At 46.8% G+C, this 12,022-nt stretch overlaps 1 protein-coding gene and 1 non-coding gene across 2 annotated transcripts; both read left to right on the plus strand.

Moving 5' to 3' along the window:
- The first annotated feature begins 2,141 nt into the window (after positions 1–2,141).
- On the plus strand, positions 2,142–10,165 carry Rpl7l1 (ribosomal protein L7-like 1). The gene is given in 7 exon segments (NM_001399334.1): positions 2,142–2,470; positions 3,179–3,287; positions 4,129–4,289; positions 5,055–5,192; positions 6,325–6,434; positions 6,571–6,790; positions 8,733–10,165. Coding segments are annotated over 6 exon segments (768 nt in total). The 5' UTR covers positions 2,142–2,429; the 3' UTR covers positions 6,780–6,790; positions 8,733–10,165.
- Positions 7,518–7,648, plus strand: LOC120093043 (small nucleolar RNA SNORA19). Its single transcript, XR_015630022.1, has one exon. It is a non-coding gene; the product is annotated as a small nucleolar RNA SNORA19 (small nucleolar RNA).
- Positions 10,166–12,022: the final 1,857 nt, after the last annotated feature.

A 12,022-nucleotide genomic window follows, 5' to 3' on the forward strand; every position in this document is an offset into this window, starting at 1 on the left:
AGGATCACCAATCATTACATGCCTAATTGCTGTTGCTAGACTCTGCCCTCAAAATTTGCATACAAAGCTTATGAAAGAGAAGGGTCCCCTCTCCTCTCCTTTGGGTGCTGGACGACACCAGCATGCTGGAACAATAAACCTCTTGCTTTTGCATCAAACCTCATTCTCAAGTCTCATTTGGGGGTCTCCCGGCAGCTAAGGCTCACTTTGAGTCTTACACTAGAAGGAGCTGTTTCTTGGTTGGCTTTGCCCTTGGTTACTTTTAATCATGATGGGAGCAGCTCAGTGGTGGTGCACACCTTTAATCCCAGCATTTGGGAGGCAGAGGCAGGTGGACCTTGTGAGTTTGAGGCCAGCCTGATCTACAGAGTGAGTTCCAGGACAGCCAGGGATAGAGGGAGATAGCCTGCCTTCAAAACCAAAAAGCAAAATATAAACTGGAAAAGGTGGTAATGAGGTCACGAGACCAAATCCAACCTTTCCAACCCTAGCAAAGATGGCTGCCTCCGTCCCTACGTAGGAACATCAGCTAAGACAGTGACAAGCCACACGTTTCCTTTAAGATTACCTATATAGATTTTTTTTTTTACTCTCAACCTGGTTGTTACAACCCCTAACTCTTTTGTTTCAGGTTTTTAATTGTACCCAATATGCTTATAAATCTTGAGATACTGAAAGTTACACAATAATCTTACAAATATGAAGATGAGATTTATACTTGAACAAAAATTTTAGAGCATTAAGCTAAAATCAAAAGAATATGAGGTGATCCAGGCAGTGGTGACTCACACCTTTAATCTCAGTGTTCAGGAGGTAGAGGTAGGAGGACCTTTGAGTTTGAGACCAGATGGTGTGCAGAGAGAGTTCCAGGACAGACAAGACTACACAGAGAAACCCTGTCTCAAAAAAACAAAACAAAACAAAAAAAAAACAAAAAACAAAAACAACAACAACCAAAAAAACCCCAAGAGAACCAGGGTTTGAAAGATGGCTCAGCAGTCAAGAGCACTGACTGCTCTTCCAGAGGTCCTGAGTTCAATTCCAGCAACCACATGGTGGCTCACAACCATCTGTAAAGGGATCTGATGCCCTCTTCTGGTGTGTCTGAAGACAGCTACAGTGTTTTCATATATAAGTAAAGTAAATTAATTAAATCTTTAAAAATGAAAAAGTATGGGGCTGGGGATTTAGCTCAGTGGTAGAGCGCTTACCTAGGAAGCGCAAGGCCCTGGGTTCGGTCCCCAGCTCCGAAAAAAAGAACCAAAAAAAAAAAAAAAATGAAAAAGTATGAGATGAACAGCAAAATTCCCCACTGGGAATGGTATGCATGTTTTTGCCTGCATGTATGTCGGTGTGTCTGGTGCCCGAGGCAGAAGAGGTCATGAATCCCTTAGAATTGGAGTTACATATGATTGGGAGCCACTATGTAGGTGCTGGGAACCAACCATGGGTCCTCTAATAGCTCAACCATCTCTCAAGCCTTTAATCCTCGTTGACATTCATCTGGTAATGAGCAGCTGGCGTTCTGAGTGGACTAGTTTCTTAATGTGTGTCAACATGACGCACCAATCCTCGGGTACTTAACAACAATTCCTTGCAGAGTCCCACTGTAGTGATGTGTAGAAGAGACACAGAGGAAATAAAGTCTCCTGCCCATAAGCCAAAGGTGTAGAAGGATAAAGGCGGTGGCGACTCCTTCAAGTGCTGTTAATGGCATTGTCCTAGGCTAGAGCATAAAAAGGCACTGTGCAAGAATGTGGCAACGTGAGTAAATTCTGCGATACTTAAACAAGTGAAATAGCTGAGATGAAAAATGAACCCTTTCTAGGCTCGACTGTTTACCCAACTTGTGCTAATACTTTGTAAATCTCAAAGCGCCTCCTAGCGGCTACTGGGAACGCCCATATATTAATTGTACTGATAAGGAAACCCGAGGTAAGAAATTCAAAGGCTCACAGAGTAGGAGACACATTTTTATTTCCCCAAATCCTCCACAAATAACCGCCACCCAAGTGTGAGCGCCAAGACGGTCCCTCGAGACTCCGGGGATTAAAAACATCACAGCAGCAAGGCTGTCCACTTCCGTAGAGCCCGTGCCGGAAGTGTGTCATCGGCGCTGTAGTGGAAGCTGCAGATGCATTGTGGGAAGCCTTTAACTCGTTGACAGGCGGCCGTGTTCGAGGCGCTACATTCCTAACCGAAAAAGGCTGGATCTAGACGGGTGTCAGACTCTAGAAAACCTAGAAGGAATGTGACGGAAACTGGAGGTGTTTTTGCTGGAATCAGGGCTAGCAAGACCATTTCTCAGAACCTCACAGCCGCTAAGGAATCTCAGGCCGCCTGAGTCCTCCAGCGTGAGCGAGAGTCCCGTCTCTATGATCAAGGAGACATAGAGGCGGGCCTCTCTACCCTGCCTGGTGAGACTGCGCATGAGCAGTAGCTGGAGCACTGGGAAGATGGCGGAGGAAGGGTGAGTGTGTTGGTCTTTGAATCTCTCTAGTGGGGCTTTGAGAATCCGATGCCATCCCTTCTGTTTGTACTTTGGTGCTACAAAAGGATACTGTGGGCTGTGGAAAGGAAAGAAAAAGGCTCCATATTACGCAATAAAGATGGGGACTGAAATACCGTAGGGCTCCTCGACGGTGGATAGGACATCTGGGGCGACTTTTGATGCAGCGAGGAAAGGAACTGAGGGGAGAGTGGCTGGAGAGTGCCAGAGTTTGGTTCGCTCAACTTGGCTACCATATGTTTTCACAGTTTCGTACACATAGTGTTATTTTGATCCTATCCCCTCCCCCTACCATCTCTTCCCCCCCCCCCACCCCCTGTCTTCCACCAAGCTCTTTCTCCCCAAGTCTCCCTCCTACTTTCATGTGTCTCCCCCACCTCACCCTAGCTTGACTAACTACTCTCTTGGTGGATCTGTAACAGCCCCAACCCTTTGCGGGTTTTACTAGTGTTTCCTTGCCGCTAGTGACTGTGACAGGCTATAGTTGTTAAAGCTCTATGGACCAAAACGAACCCAGAGACCAAAGGTTTTTGGGGACAAGTAATACAGGTCCATGGTGAAGACTGATCAGAAACCATAGGTCCCAGGAAGACCAGGATCTCGACTTGGTTTGGAAAGCCCTGAATGTTGGTTTAGTAATTTTTGTTGATGTCAATTTTTCTTTATCAGGGAAAGAAAAAAGATCCCTTTGGTTCCAGAAAATCTCCTGAAAAAGAGGAAGGCTTATCAAGCGCTCAAAGCCACTCAGGCAAAGCAGGCTCTTTTGGCAAAGAGAGAGGTAAATCTGGGAGCAAGGGAAGAGGGATATTAGGATTTGAGGTGGATGGATTTTACTAGAGGATGTTTGTTGAACTAGATTTGTTAGCAGATCCCTCACTGGTTTCTCCCATATAGCAAAGATTTACCCTACATCTTTCTGTGAGCAAAATGCTAGAATGGCGTTTAAGGGAAAAGTGAAGACATTTTCTAAATTCATATTAAGTGGTAAAACACCAAATTTGGGAGAAAAAAGTTCTTGGTTTTTTTTGTTGTTGTTTTTGTTTTTTTGGTTTTTTTTTTTTTTTTTGTTTTTTGTTTTTTGTTTGCTTCTTAGACAGGGTCTGCATATACGGTTTGGAATACTAACAGATCAGTCTAATTCGACCTCTGCAATGCTGAGATTAAACTGCCAACTGAACTGTGGCAATTTCTGCATTCTGGAAGGTTGAGACAGGAGAATGGAGAGTTTGGCTGTACAGTGAGAACCCGTCTCAAACCAAAAGTATCTTAACAATTTTTAAAGTTTATTTAGAGTCTGTGTATGTGTGGATTCTGCACATAGTATATACAAGATTTTTGAATGAAAAGAGAAGAAAACCCTCTTGTATTTAATGATTCCTAATCTAGTGTTGGGTTTCATACACACTTGTTGTAAATGTTACCAGCATATAAACTTACAGCACAAAGTTTTCTTCATAACGTCTTAAGCTTTCTCAGTTCCACCTTGGCTTCCTCGTGTGTCCCTTATGTAGAGTTTTGCCCCCCTTTGCAGAACATGGGAGAGATGAGCTCTCTTTTTAATGGCTCCTGGGTTGATTGTGGAAGGCAAGAGATGGTGATATTTGTCTTCTCTACCTTAGAGAAAAGGGAAAGAATTCCGGTTTAGACGACTAGAATCTTTCGTGCATGATTCCTGGCGGCAGCAACGAGACAAGGTGCGTGTCCGGCGACTAGAAGTGAAGCCGCACGCTTTGGAGGTCCCTGATAAACACTCCTTGGCCTTCGTTATACGCATGGAAAGGTACAGTACCAGTGTGTTTCAGGGTCCCGGGGGCAGATGAGCTTTTGGTTCAACTTTGATGTCTCTGTAGGGAGATAAAGCCTAACCTGTTACAGTAGATTGTGTAGGATTCAGAGTTAGGACCACAGGTGACATAAGTTCAGTGACGCAGACACTCAGGGCGAAGGTGGGGCTCTTACCCTTTCTAAAGTAGGAACCACAGCTTGACACAAGACAGGAAAGTAGGCCAGGTTTAACCCCAACACTGAAGCACAGAGAGAGGACAGACATGAAGAAGTTTAGTATCACTCATGGACATATGTCCTGTGAAGGTACAAGGTATGGTGCTGGGAAGCCGTGTCCACACTTAGCAGGCTTCATAGCTGTCCTCACTCAAATACAGCTGTGCACCTCTTGGTGTAAAACCTCTGTGTTTAAAACTCTGAGCTCTGCTCTCTTCAAGCTTCCCTGGTTCTGATGTCAGACTCAGATCTGCTGTGACTATGTTCCCTGCTTTTACTGCCTACCTACTGAAGCAATCTGGCTTCCTCGGGTAGACATACTTGACCATATAGCCTAGCATCCCCCCCCAACCCCCCAGTCCATCAGGAACTGTATCCTGTAGCACCCAGGGATTGCTCCACAAAATGGGCCGAGGTCTGTTTCCAGCCTGCCTCCCACTGCTCTTGAGCTCTGAGGTGGATTCTATTTAGCAGTCTTGGTGTCAGAGCTGCTTGCAAGCAGACCAGCGTAGACTGAGCTCAGACGCCTGCCTGTTGGTTTCAGGATTCAAGGAGTGAGTTTATTGGTAAAGAGCACCATCATGAAACTTGGCCTGAAGAAGTTGTTCAGTGGCGTCTTTGTCAGGGTCACCCCTCAGAGTATGAGAATGCTGCGCACAGTGGAGCCTTATGTGACCTGGGGGTAAGTACCGTTTTCCCACGTGAATCACCTCGTTCTTTGAGTGTGTAAGACACACAGGGTATTGTCTTCCAAGGCTCATGCTGTGTGTTGGCCATTTTGCTGTGGCCAGTCACCAGAAATAAAGAGCCTTAGAACCTGGGAAGGTCAGTGATGCTGATAATGCCCCAAGTGTTTGGGACTTACTCGGCTGTCGGTTAAGAGAAGGTAAAATGGGGGCTGGGGATTTAGCTCAGTGGTAGAGCGCTTACCTAGGAAGCGCAAGGCCCTGGGTTCGGTCCCCAGCTCTGAAAAAAAGAACCAAAAAAAAAAAAAAGAGAGAGAGAGAGAAGGTAAAATGAATGACACAGAGATTAGTGCTTGAAGCCACCGTGGTAGTGATCGTCGCCGAGTGTGGTGGCTCACACCTACATCCCAGCACTTGGAGGCTGTGGCAGGGAGGTTGCTGTGGATCCCAGGCCAGCCTGAGCCATTCTGCTGCAAGATGTTCTCAAAGAAAGAAAAACACATTTTAGAACTGAGCATGGTGTCTTGGGCCTCCCATCCCTGTACACCAAAGGACAGACATGAAGAAGTTTAGTATCGCTCATGGACATATGTCCTGTGAAGGTACAAGGTATGGTGCTGGGAAGCCGTGTCCACACTTAGCAGGCTTCATAGCTGTCCTCACTCAAATACAGCTGTGTACCTCTTGGTGTAAAACCTCTGAGGCAGGAGGATTGCTGCAAGTTTGAGGCCAGCATAAGACCTGATCTCAAAAAATGCCTAAGTTTCTAATTATATTCTTTTTTTTTTTTTTTTTTTTTTTCGGAGCTGGGGACCGAACCCAGGGCCTTGCGCTTCCTAGGCAAGCGCTCTACCACTGAGCTAAATCCCCAACCCCTCTAATTATATTCTTAAGCCTGTGCTGGGCTTTTCAGTTGGCTCACTTCAGACTCCTGTATAGATAGCTCAGGACCCTCCGGCCTCTGTCTCAGGTGCTGGAATTGCAGGCTTGAGCCACTGTGCTTTTCATTCTTCCTCTCAGTTGTCACTCAGTAGTCCACGCCCTGCCTGTGGGAGGTCCGGGTCGAGAGGCTGACACCTCTTCTCAGCTTGTTCTTAATGGCCAGTGTCTCTGTTGTGCCTTGTGTAGATTTCCAAATCTGAAGTCTGTCCGAGAACTCATCTTGAAGCGTGGACAAGCAAAGATTAACAATAAGACTGTCCCTCTGACCGACAACACAGTGATTGAGGAGCACTTGGGTGAGTGCTGCAGCATGGGGGTTTGGTGGCTGCTGGGATTTGGACCCAGGGTCTGTTCCTCACATTACAGGCCCAGCTTTTTTCCTGTGTACCGGCTAGTAGTGAACAAGGGGATCGATACCCTCTTGTTTTTCAGGGCAGTTTGGTGTCATTTGCCTGGAAGACCTCATCCATGAAATTGCCTTCCCTGGGAAGCATTTCCAGCAGATCTCTTCATTCTTGTGCCCTTTCCACCTCTCTGTGGCCCGTCATGCTACCAAGAATAGAGTGGGCTTCCTCAAGGAGATGGGCTCGCCTGGCTACCGGGGTGACCGCATCAACCAGCTCATCCGGCAGCTCAACTAGAGCAGGAGCAGGTGAGACCGGCGTGTGCCACAGTACAGCCAGTGCTCCTGTTGCCAAAGACTTTGAGAGGGGCTACGGACGGGGTGTGTGGGAGCGGAGGAACAGACTGCTCACAGTCAGTGCTGGGTCGGAGCTGTGGCCTTGCTCTACTCTAGACACCTTTTTCTTTGTTCCGTCTTCTCCTAAGATCCCCAGGTGGCTCTGTTCTCTGCTTGAGACTGACTGGATAGCTCATCTCTTGCAGATGATAAGGACAACTCTTATTTTACATATCAGTCCAGATGTTGACTCCAGGTTTCCAGAGTCAGCACCCATAACCCCAGCTCCTTAATTTTCAGGAGACAGCAAATGGCTTTTTTTTTTTTACTTTGCAAAAGAGTTCAGAGGTCTGCCCACCTCTGTTAAGCACATACAATAAGCCAGCTGGTGGGATCCCATCACCATCTCAACCACTGCTGGGCCCAACCTTGCTCTGTCTCCAGCTGACCCTGGACTTAGGAACCTGTCAGCTTTTGTCATCGTAAACAGTGGCAACAACAAAACCTTAGCTGGGTGGGGTCTGTGACCATCACTCCCTACATTTGTCCCCTTCTTTACTGTCTTTCTCACAAGTTGGCTTACAGTAGAGCTGCTTTTGTACCCTTAGGTTTGATAGGCCCCTCCTGTAATTCATACTGCATCTTTACTTCTTGAGAAATTATGTTTTTTTTAAAGATTTGTTATTTTATGGGTATACTACTGCACATTCATTGACCTGCTTTCCTTTGACTGTGGGAGCAGTGTTAATTCTTATGTGCTATACTAATAGTTGAAGGTTCATTAGCAGAGTAACTGCATATAGTAATTCTGCCAGTCCCCTTCAGACAAAAAGAAAGAGTATACTATATCCATCCTTAGACACACCAGAAGAGGGCACCAGATCTCATTACAGATGGTTGTGAGCCACCGTGTGGTTGCTGAGGATTGAACTCAGGACCTCTAGAAGAGCAGTCAATGCTCTTAACAGCTGAGCCATCTCTCCAGCCTTAAATTAACATGTATTTGAACCATGTATTTAGAGTCCTTATCCACAACCTTCAGGCTGTCCTGAAGATCAGGACTTTTTTTTTTTTTTTTTTTTTTTTTTTGGTTCTTTTTTTTCGGAGCTGGGGACCGAACCCAGGGCCTTGCGCTTCCTAGGCAAGCGCTCTACCACTGAGCTAAATCCCCAACTCCCGAGATCAGGACATTTTGCTGAGACATTAACCACACCTTCACCTCCCAGACTCACACTGTCTCAGATTACCATGGAATCATTAATGTTAACTGAGAGGACGTTCCTGAAAAGTATAAATTATTATACAGACATTTATGCAAACAGGTCTTTCGCCAGTAGTGACCACCACACTTGTGGAAGCCCACACCTGCTGGCTCTGTCTCAAAGACGGGAGCCATGTCATTCTGTCCCCACCAAGGCCATGCCAGACCCAGCACTCTCCTTCATTGGTTCTGAGAATCTTTATTTGGGTAGTCTTCATGGCAAGAAGTCTTACTTAATGAGCCATCTTGTCAGCACCGTGTCTGACTTCTGGTGGGCTGTGCTGTCACCTAGAAGTCCCTGTGAGCTGGAGGTACAGTTGGCTAAGGATGCAAGCTCGTAGACCTAGTACTGCAAGGAGAGAGCTTGTGTGTGCTGGAATTTGAGAGTCCTCGGAAGACAGGAACACGCGTGTTGACCTGTTGGGACAGACCCTAATACAGCTCTGACTGTTAGGTCACAGGCTAGAAACCGTCTGTGTTGCTGTGGACATTTAGCCTCCAGTGGAGAAGAAATCAATCAGCTGATTTCAGAAAGACTGAAGAGCAGTTAGCTGGTTTGTTGAAGGGGTCAGCCTGGAGCAGTATACCGCTATTGTTGCTCTCAGTCCTAGACTGCCATTGGTTTGTCGACACAACTGTGTTTTCCTTCCTTAGGTTTTCCAAAAGCATGAATTGGAAATGCTTTTGTTTGTATAAAATTACCAAGTATCTTCAGAGAAGATTATTTTCTGCCTTCAAAAACTGAAGGAAAGGGCCAGGAGAACCACAGTAGGGTGTGCGAGCATCGAAGACATTTAGCAGGGACCAGTTCATGGAACAGGGCGATTGTTCTCCAGTTGGCTGCCCGTCTCTGAGATCCGCACAAGCTGTGGAGGAAAGAACTGCCCTGCCTTCCTTCCATCTCGGTGTTTAATGTTGGGTGAGCGACTAGCCCAAGTATCCCTCCCACGCCCTCCAAGACTCTTAAAGCAGTGGGGCAGACCAAGGGGCACACTTGAATCTGGATGAAGAGGGTCTTGGTTTTACTTTTTATTTTTGTCAGAGATGGTTGGTTTGTTCAATACAACGTCTTCCTGTGTGGCCCTGGCTAGCCTTAAACTCCACAGCAGCCCTGCCTCCGCCCCGCCCTGAAACCCACGCCCACCCCCAGCTGTTGGTGTATAAGCCTGGGGGCTTGTTCCTCAGGCAGAAAGGCAACAATGGTGGTGCTCAGTCTTATGTGAGGCCATGTTACAACCGCTTTGGGACCTCTGGGGCTTGCTGCCCTTGATCAGTGTAACAGCATTTGTACCCTGACCTGCAGTGACAGTCCTTTCCTGTAGCTCAGGATTTAGAAAAACACAAGCATAAATCCATACACTGTGCTTGGAACTCCACAACGGTGACACACACCCTCTTGGCACACGGAAGTCTTTTGTGAGGACAGCCTGTTTTTCTATGCACATTGGTCTGTGAAGCTAGTCTTGTTCTGTGCTACAGGAGGGGACTGAAGTTCAACCACTTGTTTTCAACTACGAAATAGTGTTTAGCTGGGCCTGATGGCACACACCTTTAGTCACAACACTTGAGAGGCAGAGGCAGGCAGATCTCCTGAGTTCAAGGCCAGGCAAGCCTGTTCTACAGAGTTCCAGGATACCCAGGGCTACACACAGAGAAAATATTAAAGACCAACAAAAACCAATGATATGAAAGACTATTGTTTTTAAACTTCCCATACCCAGGAAACGCCCCCTAAACTTCGCCCTTGGCTTAAGGATTCCCGTCTTGCCTTTCCTTAAAACCCACATGAGTCCACATTCCTAACACATGCTTCCCTTGGGCTTGCCTATAACCCTGACTTCATGGGGCCTTGGGATATCAGTGGTAACTGTTGTAGGGCATTGGGAAATGAGGTGACCAAAAATGCATTGCAGTCTTGGAGAAATGAGTCCTGGATCTTACTAAGTTGGGGAGCACTGCAGTGTTGGTGGTGCTTGTCTGCTGTGTAAGAGCCCCTGGATGAGCTGAGCCAAGTCTTCCATTTCTAGTTGCTCAGAGTTTAAAGCAAGGGTTTTTTCTATATAGTAAAAGATGATTTTTAAAATTTATTTTTGTGTGTGAGTATGTGCCATCAGTGTGGGTCCCAAAGTAGCCAGAAACTGTCCCCATGTCTTGGAGTTAGATATACTGACAAGTGAAGGTTCCTGTGGGGGCTGGGGCCAATTCTAGGCCTTCTGCAGAAGCAAGTCCTCTTAGCATGTGCCTTCGGGCCCCAAAGGTAAAGTGGTTTATTCTAAGCTTGGTGATGCCTGCCAGGCGGACCACAAATTCAAAGGTAGCTTGGGTTAAATAGACTGTCAAAAAAACAAGTGGTGTTGCCCCCTAACAATGAGTTGAAACCCCCAAAACAAGACGTTCTGCTGTCCATATTGCTGGTTATCAGCCAGATGTATTAGCTACTTAACTACATGGATAGACATTCCCGCAGCTAGCATACTGCCTGCCATTTGGGTTTTATAGACTATGGAGAAACAGCCACTGAGCCTGTCTGAAAGACTACAGGGAAGCTTGGTGTGGTGTCAATGTGGAGGCAGACACAGATCCATGTAATAAAGGCCTATCAGACACTGCCCTCAAAATCAGACTTTAGGGGGCCCAAGGTCAGCTCTTGGTTAAAAGCTGTTCACCCAGCCCCAAAGCATCTGACAGGGTTTCACAAGTCTTCTGGGGTAGGGGAGTGGAAGGGCGACTCAGGTTAAGAGCACTGATGCTCCTTCAGAAATCCTGGGTTTAATTCCAAACAATTCTTTTCAGCCTTGGAGATGGCTCAGTGGGTAAGGCATCTGGCCAAACCAGAGCTTAACTGGGATGTCTGGTGCATGATGGGAGGTGAAAGCCTACAAGGGGCACCAATTCTCAGATTGCCTCTGCTCGCACTACCTGACTTAGCTGTTCCAACAATCAGGATTTAAAAGATTTATGTGTAGAAGTACACTGTAGCTGTCCTCAGACACCAGAAGAGGGCATCAGATCCCTCTTACAGCTGGTTGTGAGTTATGTGTTTTGCTGGGAATTTAACTGCAAAAGCAGTCAGTGCTCTTTTTTTTTTTTTTTTTAAGATTTATTTTATGTAAGTGCACTGTCTCTGTCTTCAGACACACCAGAAGAGGGCATCAGATCTCATTACAGATGGTTGTGAGCCACCATGTGGTTGCTGGGAATCAAACTCAGGACTTCTGGAAGAGCTCTTAACCTCTGAGCCATCTCTCCAGCCCCAGTGCTCTTTTTTTTTTTTTTTTTTTTGGTTCTTTTTTTTCGGAGCTGGGGACCGAACCCAGGGCCTTGCGCTTCCTAGGCAAGCGTTCTACCACTGAGCTAAATCCCCAACCCCACTACTAGTTTTTTAATTGGTTATTTTATTTACATTTCAAGTGTTAACCCCTTTCCTGCGCGCACGCGCGCGCGCGCACACACACACACACACACAGCCTCCTAGCTTATGCTCCAACGCCCTGCTCCCATGAGGGTGCTCACCCATCCACTGCCCTGCCATTCCTCTACACTGGGGCATCGAGCCTTTACAGGACCAAGGGCTTCTCCCATTGATGCCCAACAAGGCCATCCTCTGCTACACATGCAGCTGGAGCCATGGGTTGCTCCGTGTGTACTCTGGTTGGTCGTTTAGTCCTTGGGAGCGCTGGGGTGTCTAGTTCGTTGGTATTGTTTTTATGGGGTTGCAAATCCCTTCAGCTCCTTCCGTCCTTTAACGACTCCACTGGAGACCCTGTTCTGTCCAATGGTTGCCTGTGAGCATTTGCCTCTGTATTTGTCAGACTCTATCAGGAGATGCAGTCAGTGCTCTTAACCACTGAGCCCTCAACTCCGCCCCCCACCCCACCCCCGCCTCCGTGATACAGGAGTTCTATGCATCATTCCGGGAAGTAACTTTTTCATCAAACCCAAAC

The sequence above is a fragment of the Rattus norvegicus genome, chromosome 9 (genome assembly GCF_021556685.1).
Source record: "Rattus norvegicus strain SHRSP/BbbUtx chromosome 9, alternate assembly SHRSP_T2T, whole genome shotgun sequence".
NCBI classification, from domain to species: domain Eukaryota; kingdom Metazoa; phylum Chordata; class Mammalia; order Rodentia; family Muridae; genus Rattus; species Rattus norvegicus.